General features: G+C 38.9%; 1 protein-coding gene across 8 annotated transcripts in view; it reads right to left on the bottom strand.

The window, feature by feature from the left end:
* The window catches only part of LOC137375908 (mitogen-activated protein kinase 9), a 142,023-nt gene that overhangs the window by 54,954 nt on the left and 69,945 nt on the right, over window positions 1-17,124 (bottom strand). For 6 of the 8 annotated variants that reach the window (XM_068043576.1, XM_068043575.1, XM_068043580.1 and 3 more), the window contains exons 3-9: window positions 14,709-14,838; window positions 13,639-13,697; window positions 13,388-13,526; window positions 12,866-13,031; window positions 10,166-10,237; window positions 4,313-4,495; window positions 1,953-2,077 (exon numbers count right to left, since the gene is read on the bottom strand). In XM_068043576.1, coding sequence (XP_067899677.1) covers window positions 1,953-2,077; window positions 4,313-4,495; window positions 10,166-10,237; window positions 12,866-13,031; window positions 13,388-13,526; window positions 13,639-13,697; window positions 14,709-14,838 — 874 coding nt within the window. Of the gene's footprint in view, window positions 1-1,952; window positions 2,078-4,312; window positions 4,496-10,165; window positions 10,238-10,478; window positions 10,551-12,865; window positions 13,032-13,387; window positions 13,527-13,638; window positions 13,698-14,708; window positions 14,839-17,124 lie in introns of all 8 variants that reach the window. The other 2 variants (XM_068043579.1, XM_068043582.1) reach the window with 2 other exon arrangements.

Genomic DNA, 17,124 nt, shown 5'->3' with positions numbered 1-17,124 from the left:
AAAATAGATACGTCCCCTGGGCCAGATAGGATTTATCCTAGGATTCTCTGGGAAGCTAGAGAGGAGATTGCAGAGCCTTTGTCCTTGATCTTTATGTCGTCATTGTCGACAGGAATAGTGCCGGAAGACTGGAGGATAGCAAATGTTGTCCCCTTGTTCAAGAAGGGGAGTAGAGACAGCCCTGGTAATTATAGACCTGTGAGCCTTACTTCGGTTGTGGGTAAAATGTTGGAAAAGGTTATAAGAGACAGGATTTATAATCATCTTGAAAAGAATAAGTTCATTAGCGATAGTCAGCACGGTTTTGTGACGGGTAGGTCGTGCCTCACAAACCTTATTGAGTTTTTCGAGAAGGTGACCAAACAGGTGGATGAGGGTAAAGCAGTGGATGTGGTGTATATGGATTTCAGTAAGGCGTTTGATAAGGTTCCCCACGGTAGGCTATTGCAGAAAATACGGACGTATGGGGTTGAAGGTGATTTAGAGCTTTGGATCAGAAATTGGCTAGCTGAAAGAAGACAGAGGGTGGTGGTTGATGGTAAATGTTCATCCTGGAGTTTAGTTACTAGTGGTGTACCGCAAGGATCTGTTTTGGGGCCACTGCTGTTTGTCATTTTTATAAATGACCTGGAAGAGGGTGTAGAGGGTGGGTTAGTAAATTTGCGGATGACACTAAGGTCGGTGGAGTTGTGGATAGTGCCGAAGGATGTTGTAGGGTACAGAGGGACATAGATAGGCTGCAGAGCTGGGCTGAGAGATGGCAAATGGAGTTTAATGCGGAAAAGTGCGAGGTGATTCACTTTGGAAGGAGCAACAGGAATGTAGAGTACTGGGCTAATGGGAAGATTCTTGGTAGTGTAGATGAGCAGAGAGATCTTGGTGTCCAGGTACATAAATCCCTGAAGGTTTCTACCCAGGTTAATAGGGCTGTTAAGAAGGCATATGGTGTGTTAGCTTTTATTAGTAGGGGAATCGAGTTTCGGAGCCACGATGTCATGATGCAGCTGTACAAAACTCTGGTGAGACCGCACCTGGAGTATTGCATGCAGTTCTGGTCACCGCATTATAGGAAGGATGTGGAAGCTATGGAAAGGGTGCAGAGGAGATTTACTAGGATGTTGCCTGGTATGGAGGGAAGGTCTTACGAGGAAAGGCTGAGGGACTTGAGGTTGTTTTCGTTGGAGAGAAGGAGGAGGAGAGGTGACTTAATAGAGACATATAAGATAATCAGAGGGTTAGATAGGTTGGATAGTGAGAGTCTTTTTCCTCGGATGGTGATGGCAAACACGAAGGGACATAGCTTTAAGTTGAGGGGTGATAGATATAGGACAGATGTCAGAGGTAGTTTCTTTACTCAGAGAGTAGTAGGGGCGTGGAACGCCCTGCCTGCAACAGTAGTAGACTCGCCAACCTTAAGGGCATTTAAGTGGTCATTGGATAGACATATGGATGAAAATGGAATAGTGTAGGTCAGATGGTTTCACAGGTCGGCGCAACATCGAGGGCCGAAGGGCCTGTACTGCGCTGTAATGTTCTAATTCTAATTCTAGAAGGTGTCCTGCCTTCACGGCCTACACAACCTTCATTCTGATGTTATATAGCAAACTTTACTATTTTAAAAGCATGTCCCGAGAGAAAGTTGACAGGATGAAATGATGCTATCGATAAGCTGATAAAACCAAGAGATCAGGCTGTCCCATTAAAACAGCTAACTCATTAATTTCATGTTAGCATCAGATGCTAAAAGGTCTTTGTGCTTGTGAGAGAAAAAGTTTGTCCTATTGGATGGGGAATGGGTTGTGTCTCCAAAAAACCTCATTTAAAAATAAAAATCAGATTTCAATGTAAAGCCTAGATTAAAGGCAACAGTTCAGGCACAGAAATAAGACACAAATCAAACTCTAGTATAAAATTGATAACCAAAGTTTTATGATCAAAAGTAGTTTGCTTACTGCTTCCACTTCAGAAGGGTCATACCAGACGGCAATATATGGATGCTGTAAGGCATCGTCCACAGAAATTCGCTTGTCAGGATCGATTACCAGCATTTTTGATAGAAGATCTCTGGCCTGACTGACTGTAATTTAATATACAAAACAGTTTAATGACGGAGGGGTTTTTATAATCTACTCATTTTATATATTACAGCACTTCAATTAAACACTGTAGGAAGATTTCTTTTTCACCAGCTGTCGTCGTCTTCTTCTTTGGCCTCCTTGTCTCGAGAGACAATGGGTAAGCGCCTGGAGGTGGTCAGTGGTTTGTGCAGCAGCGCCTGGAGTGGCTATGAAGCCCAATTCTAGAGTGCCAGACTCTTCCACAGGTGCTGCAGATAAAATTGGTTGTTGAGGCTGTTACACAGTTGGTTCTCTCCTTGCGCTTCTGTCTTTTTTCCTGCCAACTGTTAAGTCTTTTCGACTTGCCACGCTTTAGCCCCGCCTTTATGGTTGCCCGCCAGCTCTGGCAATCACTGGCAACTGACTCCCACGACTTGTGATCAATGTTACAGGACTTCATGTCGCGTTTGCAGACGTCTTTAAAGCGGAGCCATGGATGGCCGGTGGGTCTGGTACCAGTGACGAGCTCGCAGTACAATGTGTCCTTGGGGATCCTGCCATCTTTCATGCGGCTCACATGGCCAAGCCATCTCAGGCGCCGCTGGCCTAGTAGGGTGTATATGCTGGGGATGTTGGCTGCCTCAAGGACTTCTGTGTTGGAGATACGGTCCTGCCACCTGATGCCAAGGATTCTCCGGAGGCAGCGAAGATGGAATGAATTGAGACATCGCTCTTGGCTGACGTACATTGTCCAGGCCTCGCTGCCGTCGAGCAAGGTACTGAGGATACAGGCTTGATACACTTGGACTTTTGTGTTCTGTGTCAGTGTGCCATTTTCCCACACTCTCTTAGCCAGTATGGACATAGCAGAGGAAGCCTTTCCCATGCCCTTGTTTAATTCTGCATCGAGACACAGGTTACTGGTGATAGTTGAGCCTAGGTAGGTGAACTCTTGAACCACTTCCAGAGCGTGGTCGCCGATATTGATGGATGGAGCATTTCTGACGTCCTGTTCCATGATGTTCGTTTTCTTGAGGTTGATGGTTGGGCCAAATTCATTGCAGGCAGCCGCAAACCTGTCGATGAGTCTCTGCAGACACTCTTCAGTGTGAGATGTTAATGCAGCATCGTCAGCAAAGACGAGGTCCATGATGAGGACTTTCCGTACTTTGGTCTTGGCTCTTAGACGGGCAAGGTTGAACAACCTGCCACCTGATCTTGTGTGGTGGAAAATTCCTTCTTCTGAGGACTTAAATGCATGTGAGGGCAGCAAGGAGGAGATGATCCCAAACAGTGTAGGTGCAAGAACACACAGCCCTGTTTCACTCCGTTCAGGATTGGAAAGGGGTCTGATGAGGTGCCGCTATGCTGAATTGTACCTTTCATATCGTCATGGAATGAGGTGATGATACTTAGTAGCTTTGGTGGGCATCCAATCTTTTCTAGTAGTCTGAAGAGACCACGTCTGATGACAAGGTCAAAGGCTTTGGTGAGATCAATGAAAGCAACATAGAAGGGCATCTGTTGTTCACGGCATTTCTCCTGTAGCTGGTGAAGGGAGAACAACATGTCAATGGTGGGTCTCTCTGCTCGAAAGCCACACTGTGCCTCAGGATAGACCCACTCAGCCAGCTTCTGGAGCCTGTTTAAAGCGACACGAGCGAAGACTTTCCCCACTATGCTGAGCAGGGAGATTCCACGGTAGTTGTTGCAGTCACCGCGGTCACCCTTGTTCTTATAGAGGGTGATGATATTGGCATCGCGCATGTCCTGTGGTACTGCTCCCTCATCCCAGCACAGGCAAAGCAGTTCGTGCAGAGCTGAAAGTACCAGCTGTAGCAGAATAGTAAATATTGCCTTTAAGAAACATGATTTTCACTACACTGACCACAGAGGAAAGCTTTCCTCAAGAATTTGATTTCATAAACTGCAATGTGAAAAACACTACATGTTTCCTTTGAAATTTTTAAACCAAAATAATCTTAACATTTAAAAATGTTAGGAAATAATTAATTTTGAGTAATTTTAATAGGCTCATAAATCCCATCACCAATTTGAAATGTTTCAAATTTTGAAAGTAGAACAGATCCTTGGCTTCTGGTAAAGGCGAATACTTTATGGTTATGTCGTATTTTCAGTAATTTTACTTGTGATTGTTCGAAAGCTCTTCTGTGTGAACAATGTTTGAAAAACACAAACGTATATAACGTACTGGAACTTGATCTAAATATTCAGTTTCAAAAAGCAAAACATACCTTTTAACTTGTCACGTTCAGAATCTGCTGGGAAAACCCAGTCTGGAAATAATGTTTCAAAGCCAAGCCCTGGATACTTTGGTCTGTTCTCTACATAATTTCGTACAGTCGGCTGCAATTTCTTCATGAATTCTGCAGATGGCGTTCCTAGCTGTTCAATAACTTTATTCCACTGATCAATATCTGTGTCAACTGGTTCAGGAAAACTGGTTAAAAAGATTTCATATCTCCAACAAACTTTTTTTGATTGTTATTTGCAATGTAATTCAGTTTTATTAATCCAATTTAAACTGAATTTATTACTTTACCATTTGCTTGGATCTTAAACCTTGGAATCCAGTATTAACCTATAATGCAGCATTCTAAAGTATCCAATGTAAATAAGCTTTATTGCTTCCTGCATTTATTCAGCTTGTATTATTTCACTAGAAACAAATATAATGTTTATCCTGTCAATCAGATTACTTAATAAATTGGAAATATTGTATAAAAATACCCCTTCCACTTATAGCTGCTTCCGTTTTGCTCACAGCCAGCACAAAGACATTGACCTTTTATGGTGTAGGCTTGCAATCAGGAAATAAGAATTATAGCTTGAGCCTGAAGATTGCAAAAGAAAGTAGTGAAGGAGTTAAGTTCCCAAATTTTAATTGAGGGAAGAAAGTGTTTGTAGGGTTGGAGTACGTATTTAGATGAGCACTTGAAACACCATAGCATAAAAGGCTACGGGCCAAGAGCTGGAAAATGGGATTAGAATAGTTAGGTGCTTGATGGCTGGCACAGACACGATGTGCCAAAGGGTAGATCTGTGCTTTATAGCTCTACGTAAGATTAGCCTCAATTTCAATGCAAATTGGATGTTGGGAACAGGAAATACATATTTTTTTTTATATATATAATATATAGTTAAGGACAGAAGATCAGAGGAGCACAGATTATAGGATCATTGATATATTCTCATGGTTCCAAAAACAATTATTCCTTTCTAAAAAGAACAAGTTGCATTTTTAAAATACCTTTAATGAAGATAAACATTCCAAGTTGCTTACCAGCAGAATTACACAAAAATGGTTGCTGATCAAAAGGAGATATTAGGAGGGGTGACTAAAAGCTCAGTCAACGAGGTTGGTTTTAAGGAGGGTTTTAAGAGATGGAGATGAAGACAGCTGTATGTGACTTAGAGTTTTTCCAGGAACAGACATGGAGGTAATTGGGGTTGTTAGAGTGTAGGATTACTTGGTTGATGAGGGATACCAGGAAATGATCAATGATAGCCTAGTCTGCAAATAGAGGCCACACGTGATGACAAGTGCAAGGGTGTGGTCGTGTATATGGGTAGGAGAGCTTATACGGAGTGAGGTTAAGGGAGAATAGAAATCCAGAGAAACGAGATGGAGGGAGGGCAAGGTGAGCAGAGATGGAAATTAGAATTGAGGATGAGTTGCCACTCAGTGCTGAGACAGGGTGGACATCGCAAAAAAAAAACTCACTGGGCAAGAGAATGAGGATTTTATGGGAAAGGCGATAGGGATGGGCAGTTGAGGTTGCTACTTGTAAGGAGGCAATGTTGAGGGCCTCAATTAATTTTCTTGAAGAATGCCAGACATAGGATTGTCCAGGGGGGATTCAGGCAGTAGGAACACAAAGGAAGGTATTGGGTTGGCATAGGGATTAGGGAGACAAAGCACGAAAGAGAGGAGAAATAAAAGGCGGCACAACTGGAAGGGGAGGAAACATGAGAGAAGAGCCTGAGAGTGGTGAAGAGGCATGAAAAAGGTAATGAAGTAATAAGCTAGGGTTTACAGCTGCAACCAAAATACACATGTGAATGAACAGAGGGACTTCCGGTTACACACAGTGCCAAAAATGAGGAGAAACCTGCCCTGGTCATACAAAGTATGTTTAAACAAAAATGTAGGATCCTGGAATTATAAATAGAGGCATAAAGTACAAAGGCCAGGAAGTTATGCCCAACCTCTGTAGATCACTGATTAGGGCCTCAGTTGGAATATCGTATCCAATTCTGAGCACCACACTTTAGGAAGGTTATGAAGGTATCAGAGAGAGTGCGGAGGAGATTTACTAGAATGGTACCAAGGATGAGGGACTTCAGTTACATAGAAAGACTTGAGAAACTGGGATTGTTCTCCTTACAGCAGAGAAGATTAAGGGGAGAGTAAACAGAGATGTTCAGGAGGATGAGGGGTTTTGATAACAGTAAATAAGGAGCAACTATTACCACTGGCAGGAGGGTTAATAGTGAGAGGACACAATCAACATAATTGGCAAAAGAACTAGAGGGAGATGAGGTTTTTTTTAAAATGTAAGTTAGGATGATCTGGAATGCACTGCCTAAAGAGTGTGGTGGAAGCAGATTCAATAGTAACTTTCAAAGCGAATTGGATCTCTACTTGATGAGGAAAAGTTTGTAAGGGAAAGTGCATAGGACTAATTGGATAGCTCTTTCAAAGTCGGCATTGGTAGAGACACAATGGAGTTAGTGGCCTCCTTCTGTGCTGCACGTTCTTCTGATTCTATAATGGTGTGCATTGAGTAATGAATGTTGGCCAGGACATCAGGTGAACTTGATTACAGAGCTGTTTGAAAAATCGAATTAGAATATAGAATCATAGAAAGTTTAGGGTACAGAAAGAGGTCACTTGGATCATCATGTCTGTGCCAGCAGAAAAAAGAGCCACCTAGTCTAATCCCACCTTCCCAGTATTTGGTCTGTAGCCCTGCAGGTTATGGCACTTCAGGTGCATATTCAGGCATCTTTTAAATGAGATGAGGTTTTCTGCCTCGACCACCCTTTCAGGCAGTGAGTTTCAGTCCCCCACCACCCTCTGGGTGAAAAAAACATTTCCTCATCTCCCCTCTAATCTTTCTACCAATCACTTTAAATATATGCCTTCTAGTCACTGACCCCTCTGCTAAGGTAAATGGGGCCTTCCCATCCACTCTATCCAGGCCCCTCACAATTTTGTACATCTCAATCAAATCTCCCCTCAGCCTCCTCTGTTCCAAAAAGAAAAACCCCAACCTATCCAATCTTTCCTCATAACTGTAATTTTCCAGTCCCAATGCAGTTCTGATGGCAAAGAACTCCAGGAGGCCAGAAAAACAATTGTGAGCAGAATTTCAGCCGTTGGAAGGCAAAGAAAATACAGAGAACAAGCAGGATTGGGGATAGGCAATGTCCTCTGTATAGGTGGCTTTAAACCTGTAATTTGAACTTGCAGATTGAACCAAAACCCATCTACTAGTGGTAGCGGATCTTAAATAGAAAAGGAAAGGAGACTGAGGCGGTGGGGGCTGCAAACATGTTAAAGCAATGTAATGAAACAGTCGTTGCATTGCTTCATGGACTAGACATATCACCAGAATGTTCTTGCTGTCAACTGATACTACAAAAGAAACTATCAGATCATAATGATCAGAGTTAAGAACCACAGTTTCTAAAGTCATAGCAGCATTTGTCTCAAAGAATTTTAACTGGATCCCTTATGTCCAAAAGGATCATATCTTCATTGACATTTTCAGGTTTTTTAACCAGGGAAGGCATATCAGCAACAGGTGCACTGACAATGCTGCAAGGACATTTTCTTTGTTGTATACACAAAACTTCTCACCTGCTATAATGGAATACTCCACAAAATAAATAGTGACAATATACATTTTTAAAACAACAGATGTGTTTACTGTTGTAGAAACTGTTGTGTTAAGACAAAGACCATAAAGAAAAGGTGATTAATAAAACCAGCTATGTAAACTTTAGAAACTAAAACCTCAAAAATCTTATCCATACAAGCTAGTTTTTCTTAAAATTTTATGCGTAAATTCACTGAAACTACAATTTGGTCTTCAAAAGGAGCTGAATGTTATTTATTGGTGGGTTTTAGCTTCACAAAGAAAAAAAAGCACCCAAGGTGAGCAATATGTTTTTTTTCCATTTCATGATATAGAACAGGGGTAAATTTTCTTTTAAAAGCATTATCTTTGGAGGTCCAGGACAGGTTAAGACTCTGGTTTCCTTCAAAAACAGCAGTAGGAATAAATCTTTTTAATAAAAGCTCTCTCAGTATCTTGTTTTAATTACCCTTGGGAAATGTTCAAAGCTACATCATCACAAACATTTTTCAGCCCTAAAGGTGTTAAGTAACAACCAATGTATTACATTTCAAGCCACTAGAGATGTTATACTGCCAGGAGAGGGGTAATCTTCCCCTAACTTGGTACTCTGAAGATCATTAAGAGAAAGTATTCCAGACTTTCTAATTACTGGATCTTCAGATTGGCATCAATGGGACAAAAAAAAAACTAAAGGTGGCACCCAAAGGACAATAAAGGTCAGATGGGTTTAAGCCAATGCAGAGAGTCTGCTTTTTGGTTTGCATTGTTAATCTCAGCCAATATATGGACTAGCACAAAGATTAACACAAGATCCATTGCTAAACTTCAGAAAGCTTGTTGTGGAAGGACAATGCTGGACCCTATCTTTACTCAGTAAAAATATTACAAACATGTAGCTCCTCACTCATACCCTCCCCCAGTCTCAAGGGTCTCCCTAGAGTGCTCAAGACCCCAGATAACACCTCCCATCTGCATATAATTAAACAATTGATTGTACAATTGACATCCATAACTAAACCATGAGGATATTTCAGTGATTAGCAGAAAAAAGTCAATTAGTGGTGCACAACATTCTGCTGAATATTAACCAAAGTATCTAAACTAATCATAAACATACATCACTCACCAAAAATACAAACTTTGTAGTATATTACTGCCACTCTCTAACCAGTTCTATTACTAGTATGTACTTTCATCTTGGAATTCCCAAAGAGTTATAATTTCTTTCAACCAATCATATTTCAGAAAACTGGTCACGGCATTACATAATTACAACCACACTGATACCAAACAATATGAAATGTGATTAAAGATAAATTAGAACAAACAATGAAATGGAAGATTTGATATTTATGCACTATACTATCAGTGGCTTGCATGCATGTTAGAAGAAGCATTCAAAAGGTAAAAAATCCAAGCAATCGCGTTAGCATCATGATTGTGGAAAATTTGCGATGAAAAACAAAATGTAGGTAAAGCTAAGTGAATAAACGTAGAGCAAATTCAAGTTTTGAAAAAAGATGCTCTTAATTTAGAGGTTTTCAGATGAAACCTAAAAGTATATTTTCTCCTTTGCATTTAACTTGCCATTTTCTGTAATCTTAAGCTATACGCAAACAGGAAATTTATAATTTGCGCTTCACAAACCTGAAATAACTTAGCATGAAAGACTATGATATAATATTTAACGTTCTTGTTTAACCACTTCAACTAGCAAGAGTTATTAACTTTAAAAACTTCTACAATAGAGTGCAGCAATTTATACCTATAAAATACAATCCTTAGAAAGGTATTTTGTATCTTCAGTGAATAGGGTCAACCTGACATTTGGATAACTCAAGGGCTCCTTTCTGAAGCCATCAATTAGCTTTAGAAGTTATTTCTTGCTGTCTTTTGTAGGACAAATATAGCTTTAATAAAGATTTAAAAAATGCATTTTGCACAATGCATAGAAGGAGAAAAGTATCAATGTACTTAGGGTATTAATGTAATGCAAGTAAACAGATTTAATAAGTAAAAATCAAAACATGTGCAAATAGCTTTGCAAGAAGAAAAAGTTCAAGAATGGCAAGCTGAGAAAATAATGAAAAAATAACTAAAATAACCTTGTATTTCATCATAAAAACATCAATTTTTGACCCTCAAAATGAGGGTAAAGTAATGACCTTTTTGCCCTTAACATATATGGCTTTGGATTCAAGAATGGCTGGGGAAGGATACGATCAGTGCCCTGGAATAGCACCGAACCTTTCAGCATTTCTCCCATGATGCACCCCACTGACCAGATATCAACTGAAAATAAAATGAAATGATGGATAATTACCATGCTTTTCAGAAAATGAAAACCAACGACAAGAAAAATATGTATTGATATTTACATAACATGACAATGAGAGGAATATATTCCAGCAGTAACAAATTGTAGGGTCTGAGAAATGTATACCAGCAAGCCCGCTAAACTTCCGTTCTAAATTTTTTTTTAAAACAATTAATGTGGATGAACAAAAACATTTTTTTGTATGTGCAAGGATACAGTCCCTTCCAGGGAAGAGGATTTTGTGGAGCACCATTTCTGCCATAATGCAACCAACAGACCATAAATCCACTATATGGTTTAGGTGGGTAAGATTAACAGAAAAATGAAAAGAAAATGCTATTTAACATGCTGCTAAACAACTGCACAAAATGCAATCAAAAGTGCAACAACTGCACTTAACATAATCAGTCAGTCCTCTTAAGAACCAACTGCTGTGAAAATTTCATTTGAGTGTTTTAAGTTTTGTGATTTGATTTTATTAAACAATTAAGCTTAATGCATTTACAACTCTTAGCATGTTCGTAAGATCAAACAAATTATACCAGATTTTTTCTTTTTTTTTAAATGCAACCATTGCTACCACGGCTGTTAATAGTTGAAATCTACAGTAAACTACATTTGATTATTTTCAATTTTAATTTCAGAAATAGAAAGATGGTGAGTTAACAGCAGAATTCTCTAATTCTGTGGGTGTGCTTACTTTCAATATTAAATATTTTGAATCGGATTCCAATTGATCCTGCTTTCTTCCTGCATTGCAGCATGGCCTGTTTATTCTACAAGTAAATTAATTTTTTCTGAAGAAAATACCAAGAAAATTAAAAAGGTGTACTTCAAATTCAGCTGGAATCTTTAAACAAATTCAGCTGCAAAACTACAGGGCGAAGAACTGAATAAAGTGGGAAAGTAATTTTTAATGATGTTAAGTACAAGAATCAAAAGCACTGCACTTGTTCCATCACTTTTTGGTTGTAAAAGTTCCTAGGATGCACAGCCCATTTTTATGACCATTATGAACTAACATCCACAGTGTATTTTCAGTTTAAAATAATTTCTAAAAGCATGAAAATAAGGTTACATTAGGATCAATTCCAATGCTGAAACTGGTATTTCGCATAATAAACATTATAGTATGTGGCCTCTTCAACGGGAGCTATACACTAATTCCATCTCCCTGTACTTCCCCCATTTCCATCATTAAGAGATGGCTTTGTGCTTCCTACAGAAGGATGCTACAACTTCAATACCATCTCTTTTTCAGTTTCTTAAAGATGTGTAGCACCATCAGTTCTCCATTTCTTTTTAAATAAGCAGCTAGAGAATTACTGGGATAGATTTACACCATCAGGTAAGCCTGCTGGTGGAGCATATGACCAGCCACTCAATAGCACTGGCGGGCATTCCAGTATTTTTTGAGAACCAGACCTCATTACACACCACTGTCGAGCAACGGGCATCAAATGGGTGCCCTGTTGCAGCTTGCCAGGTCGAGGCCTAGCCAATATCAAGCAGCCCAAAAACCAACTTGGTCGTAAACAAAGCAGGTCATAGACATGGAGGTGGTGGAGTTGGGGCTGCAGCAGCCTGCATTATTCTTGTGGCCTCCTGATCCACAAAGAGTTTTAAAACGGGAACAATGCAGTAACTGCTCCCCCGTGATTTTTGGAGTGCTGCTGCTGAGTTATATCTGACGGAGTTAATGTAAATCTCTATTTCCACATATATCTCCCTCCAGATAAGTTGCTTAACACCAGCCTCAATGATGAGTACTGATGGCCTAACTGACTTTGTGTGCTTGCTCACCCAGATGGTGCAAGACAGCTAAATTATCAACAGAACTAGAGTCATTAATTTACAGCATTTCAACAATGGGGCAATCTTAACTGCATATATTAGAAACATCCAAGATGAGCAAACTCCCTCTTTGGATGATTAAAACAAATTTGCAAGAGAAGCTGTGGAGAAAATTCAAGGAGAAAAGAAAAATTGATTGTTCAACTTGCTGCCTGAGCATAAAACTGCAGTTGCGGATCGGCCACCCGTTATGGAAAGGCCTGATCTTCATTTCCACAATGCCAGTTTTATGTCCCGAACAGCTTTACCCCATGTCTTCCCTTTAAGTTGAATCACTATCTCAGCTATAAGAACTTGTTTTGTTTGTCACAAATTGGTTAAAAATTGCATTTCACACCACTAAGCCAAAGAGATCCTAAAATTAAAAAGTAAATTGTTAGTCTGTGCTGAGTAAGCTGATCTCAACCAGGGCAAGTTCGATGTTACATGTGGCCCCAGCTCCTGCAAGCTGGGAGAGAGAGGGCTAAAAGGCTTCCTGTTCCTGAACTCTCCTGCTGAGAAGTGCATGTGTGAATATCAATTGAGATCAGGCTCAACTGCAATGCCTGCCTGTAGTTCAGATAACCTGCCAGAAGGTACACACGGAGAATGGCTATTTGGACTACACTACAGGTACCCGCAGAACCATAATCCAAGAATCAACACCTTCAGCGGAGGAGAGGACAAACTGGCAAAAGAGGACTCCGGAATTCATACCAACTGCATATTTGTGTCTTCAAATAAAGAGTCTGTTTTACAGGTTAGCTTACCATTTTCCTTGTATCCCATTCCTAGGATAACTTCAGGTGCTCTATAATATCGTGTCACTACATATGGGGTCATCATAAAGTTAGTACAGGCAGTTCTTGCCAGTCCAAAATCTAGGATTTTCAGAGTGCAGTCTGACTTTACTACTATGTTGCTGGGTTTCAAATCCTGTTGTAAACAAAAAATAACATCTGAAACATTTATAAAAATATACAGGAATTCATCAACTTAAAAGTTTGCAAGGAGTACCCAATTCAATTCTTAAACAGCATATGACTTCAAGGTACCACTGTGATTCACAATACAAACTGGCTTTTCCTGTATTATAGGAGAGAATTAATATGTTGTTTCACATGGTAATGATTTCTTTATTAAAAATGCACTAAATTTTATTAACACTTTAGCAAAGACTGATGCATTTATCATATATATTCAAAACACAAGTTCTTTGCCAGAACATAACTCCATGCTTTGTCATATTATGTGCTCCAAAACTTGAATAAATTAAAACCCTGAGTACCTACTCTGTGGATAATGCCAGCTGAGTGAAGGTGCTTAATACCACATAACATCTGGTAAAGAAGGTAGGACATTCTCTCATGGTCTAGCTCCATATGGATAACCTGGCACAAGTTGGCATCCATCAACTCCATAACCAAGTAACTACAGAATACAGAATTAATGTTACAACCTTTAGGTACTTCAGAAGAGACTAATCCTCCACAAGGAAAATTCAGAATCTATTATTTTAGTCACATTTTTCTTAAATACTTACACATCTTGGAATTCTTCTAAAGACTTCTGTGGTGTAAATACATTTAACAAACTAATAATCTGCAAGAAGAAATTTAACTTCAGTTATATATAGAAGTTAACCACTGTAACTACTACCTATATAGGCCTTATTTTGTCAATAAACTAGAGATTAACACAATTCCTGGCTGCTCAACAATGTGAACATTACAATATGAACCCTCAAGTTTGCTGTACAAAACTCATGTGTGAAACACGGGAAGGCAGTACATACACTTATTTTTGCAGCAAAAGGAGTGTCTAAAATCTTTTATATGTACTGCAACAGAAAAGATATTAGAGCGAGTATGCACCATCTTAAACTCAACAGTAGAAAGGTGGAGAAAACTTGACATGAAAATATTTTCAAGACTTTCACTGACTTTTTTTTTTAAAAAGAAAAATGTAATTCTACTTGAATTATAGGAGAAGGCAACTACACATTCTACTACAATCATTAATTCAGCCCTCTTCTTTAAGCTGGGTGTATTTTAGCATGTTTATACTGAGGAAACTAGGTAACCTAATGATCTTTTGCATGTTTATATTTAGGAAACCAAGTGAAGCAAATGGATTCCTGCAATCAAATTTAACATTTTGAAGAAAACCACAGTATTAGGTAACTGTAGAAATCTAAACAAAGAACAAGTACATTTCAAGAAAACACACACATGCTTGCATTCTGAACCCTAAACAGCAGTGCACAAGTCATTCACAATGTTTTTTTCTATCATTTTACAATGAAACAGTTCCTATTTCTTCCCACTTCTTAAACATGGTGCAGGCAAACTGAACACCGTCATGGTTCCTAGCATTGATTCTACTCTGTAAACTTGCCAAGCAATGCTGTTCCATTTAGCTGGTTTATCTTTCTGCCATAGTGGGAATCAAACCACATACACTAGAGATGATAATGCACTGTTTCACTCTGCTCATTTTCAAACCTGTGTGCGCAAGACATATTTTTCTACATTACTGTAATTCTACTCGAGTGTTCAACACCTTGAATTTGATCAAGACAATGCAATATTACAAAAATATTACTTGACTTACATTTTTATGATTAACGCACTTAAGAAGAACAAGTTCCCTGTAAGCTCTCTTGGCATGAGTTTGGTTTTGGAAAGGTCGACTGAGTTTCTTAACAGCAACACTTCCATCAAGTACACTATCATATGCAGCACTGTAATTCAAAAAAAGTAAACTTTCTCCAACATACAAAATCTGAGAAACAAAGTAACTTAAGAGCTCTATCTTTCCTGAGAGCGGCTGGCACAACTGACTTCAAAAACAGGAAAATGAACTTTTAAATTAAAATTTCAGAATCATGTTCAGAAGAACCCACTACAGGATAGATGAGATGCAGATTCTTTCATTTGGCTCCATAATTTTAGATGGACTGTCTAGGCGCGAAGTGAAGAAAATTCAAGAGCGAGTAAACCAATGCAAATCTAGGTGAAAAATGACGTATGAGAATAAGATGGAGAAGCCCAGAAATCGATAGTTGACCCACACATTTGGAGGTCAACTATCACATGGTGTTTCAACCAACATGTTTTCAGTTCTTAGCTACAAAAGGGCAACTGTATTTACATTTTGGTGACATATTGTTGAACATGAACCAATTTTAATCATCCACAAGGAATCAAATAACTAAGGCTAGTCAGTGCTTTAAACTAAAAGTAGGGTGGGAGAAGGTCTTAGAGAAAAGTCAAAACCACAGAGCAAAGTAGCAATTTAGTTAAAAAAAGATAAGCAGGATATGATGGGAAGCGACTGAGTTTAATGGTAGTAGTGACTAAGTGAATAAGGCCAAATCAGGGGAAAATGGTAAAAGAATTATAAAAATGCTTTACCTGAATGTATGAGGCATTTCTAATAAGATAGATGAAATAATAGGACAAACAAATAGAGATAAATGGAGTTGATCTAATAGCCATTACAGAGACATGGTTGTATGATGACCAAGGTTGGGAACTAAATATTCCAGGGTACTTGGTGCTTCGAAAAACAGACAAATTGGAAAAGGAAGGTTGTGGGGTTGGTTGGGGGGAGGGGGGGTTAGACCTGATAATAAAGGATGGCATAAGAACAGTACTGCACAAAAATCTTGGCTCAAATGATCAGTAGGAAGTAGAATCAGTATGGGTGGAGATAACAAACAATAAAGGGTAGAAAACAATGGTGACAGTAGTCCATACACCCCAGCAGTAGCTATACTCTTGGACACAGTGTTGATCAAGAAATAAGAGAAGCTTGTAACAAAGGTAATACAATAATTATGGGGAACTTTAATCTTCATACAAACCGGACAAATCAAACTGACAAAAGTAGTCTGGAGGACAAGTTTATGGAATGAATTCCAGACAATTTCCCAGAATACCACCTCATGGAACCAACCAGGGAACAAGCCATTTTAGATCTTGTCTTGTGTAATGAGACAGTGTCAATTGGTAATTTGATAGTATGTGATCCTCTGGGAAAGGAGTTATCATAATATGAAGAATTTCATATTGAGTTCAGGAGTGATGTACAAAACTAGAGTCTTAAACTTAAAGTAAATTATATAGATATGAGGGGCGAGTTGACCAAGGCAGATTAGGAAATTAGATAAGCAGCGACAAACATTTAAAGAAATATTTCATAATACTCAACAAATATACATTTTGAGAGAAACAAAATAATCCATGAAAGAAATAATCCATTCATGGCTAATGGAAGTTAAGGATATTATTAGATTAAAAGAGGCTTTTAATGTTGCAAAAAGTGTAGTAAATCGGAGGATTGGGGGATCTTAGAAATGAGCAAAGGATAACCAAAAATTGAGACGGGGGGTTAAAAAAAAAGAGTAAACTAGCCAGAAATATAAGGGGAGATTGTAAGAGCTTCTACAAGAATGTAAAAAGAGAGCAGTGAAAGTAAATATAGATCCCTTAAAAGCCAAGACAGGAGAAATTATAATGGGTAATAAGGAAATGGCAGAGACGTTAAACAAATATTCTGTACCTGTCTTCACAATGGAAGACACAAAAAATACTGAAAATAGCGGGGAACCAAAGGTGTAATGAGAGTGGGGGTCCAATAAGAGCAAAGAATTTAAAGCAATTAAAGTTGAAGAGATAGTACTAAAGCAATTAATGGGACTAAAAGTAGACAAATCCCCTAGACCGGATAGCCTAATTCCTAGAGTTCTGAAAGAGGTAACTGCAGAGATAGTGGATGCATTTGGTTGTGATATTCCAAAATTTCCTAGATTGTGGAACAGTCCCAGTGGGTTGGAAGGTAGCAAATGTAACACCGCTATTCAAAAAATGAAGGACAGAGTAATGATCTACTATAGGTCATTTAGCCTGACATCAGTCGTCAGAAAAATGCTGAAATCCATTAAGAAAGTGGTAACAGGACACTTGGAAAATCACAGTATGACTTGGGAGAGGTTTTATAAAAGGGAAATTATGTTTGACAAAAT

The sequence above is a fragment of the Heterodontus francisci genome, chromosome 12 (assembly GCF_036365525.1).
Source record: "Heterodontus francisci isolate sHetFra1 chromosome 12, sHetFra1.hap1, whole genome shotgun sequence".
Classification (NCBI taxonomy): Eukaryota; Metazoa; Chordata; class Chondrichthyes; order Heterodontiformes; family Heterodontidae; genus Heterodontus; species Heterodontus francisci.
The sequence above is the reverse complement of the archived record's forward strand: the minus strand, read 5'-3'. Positions and strand labels throughout refer to the sequence as shown.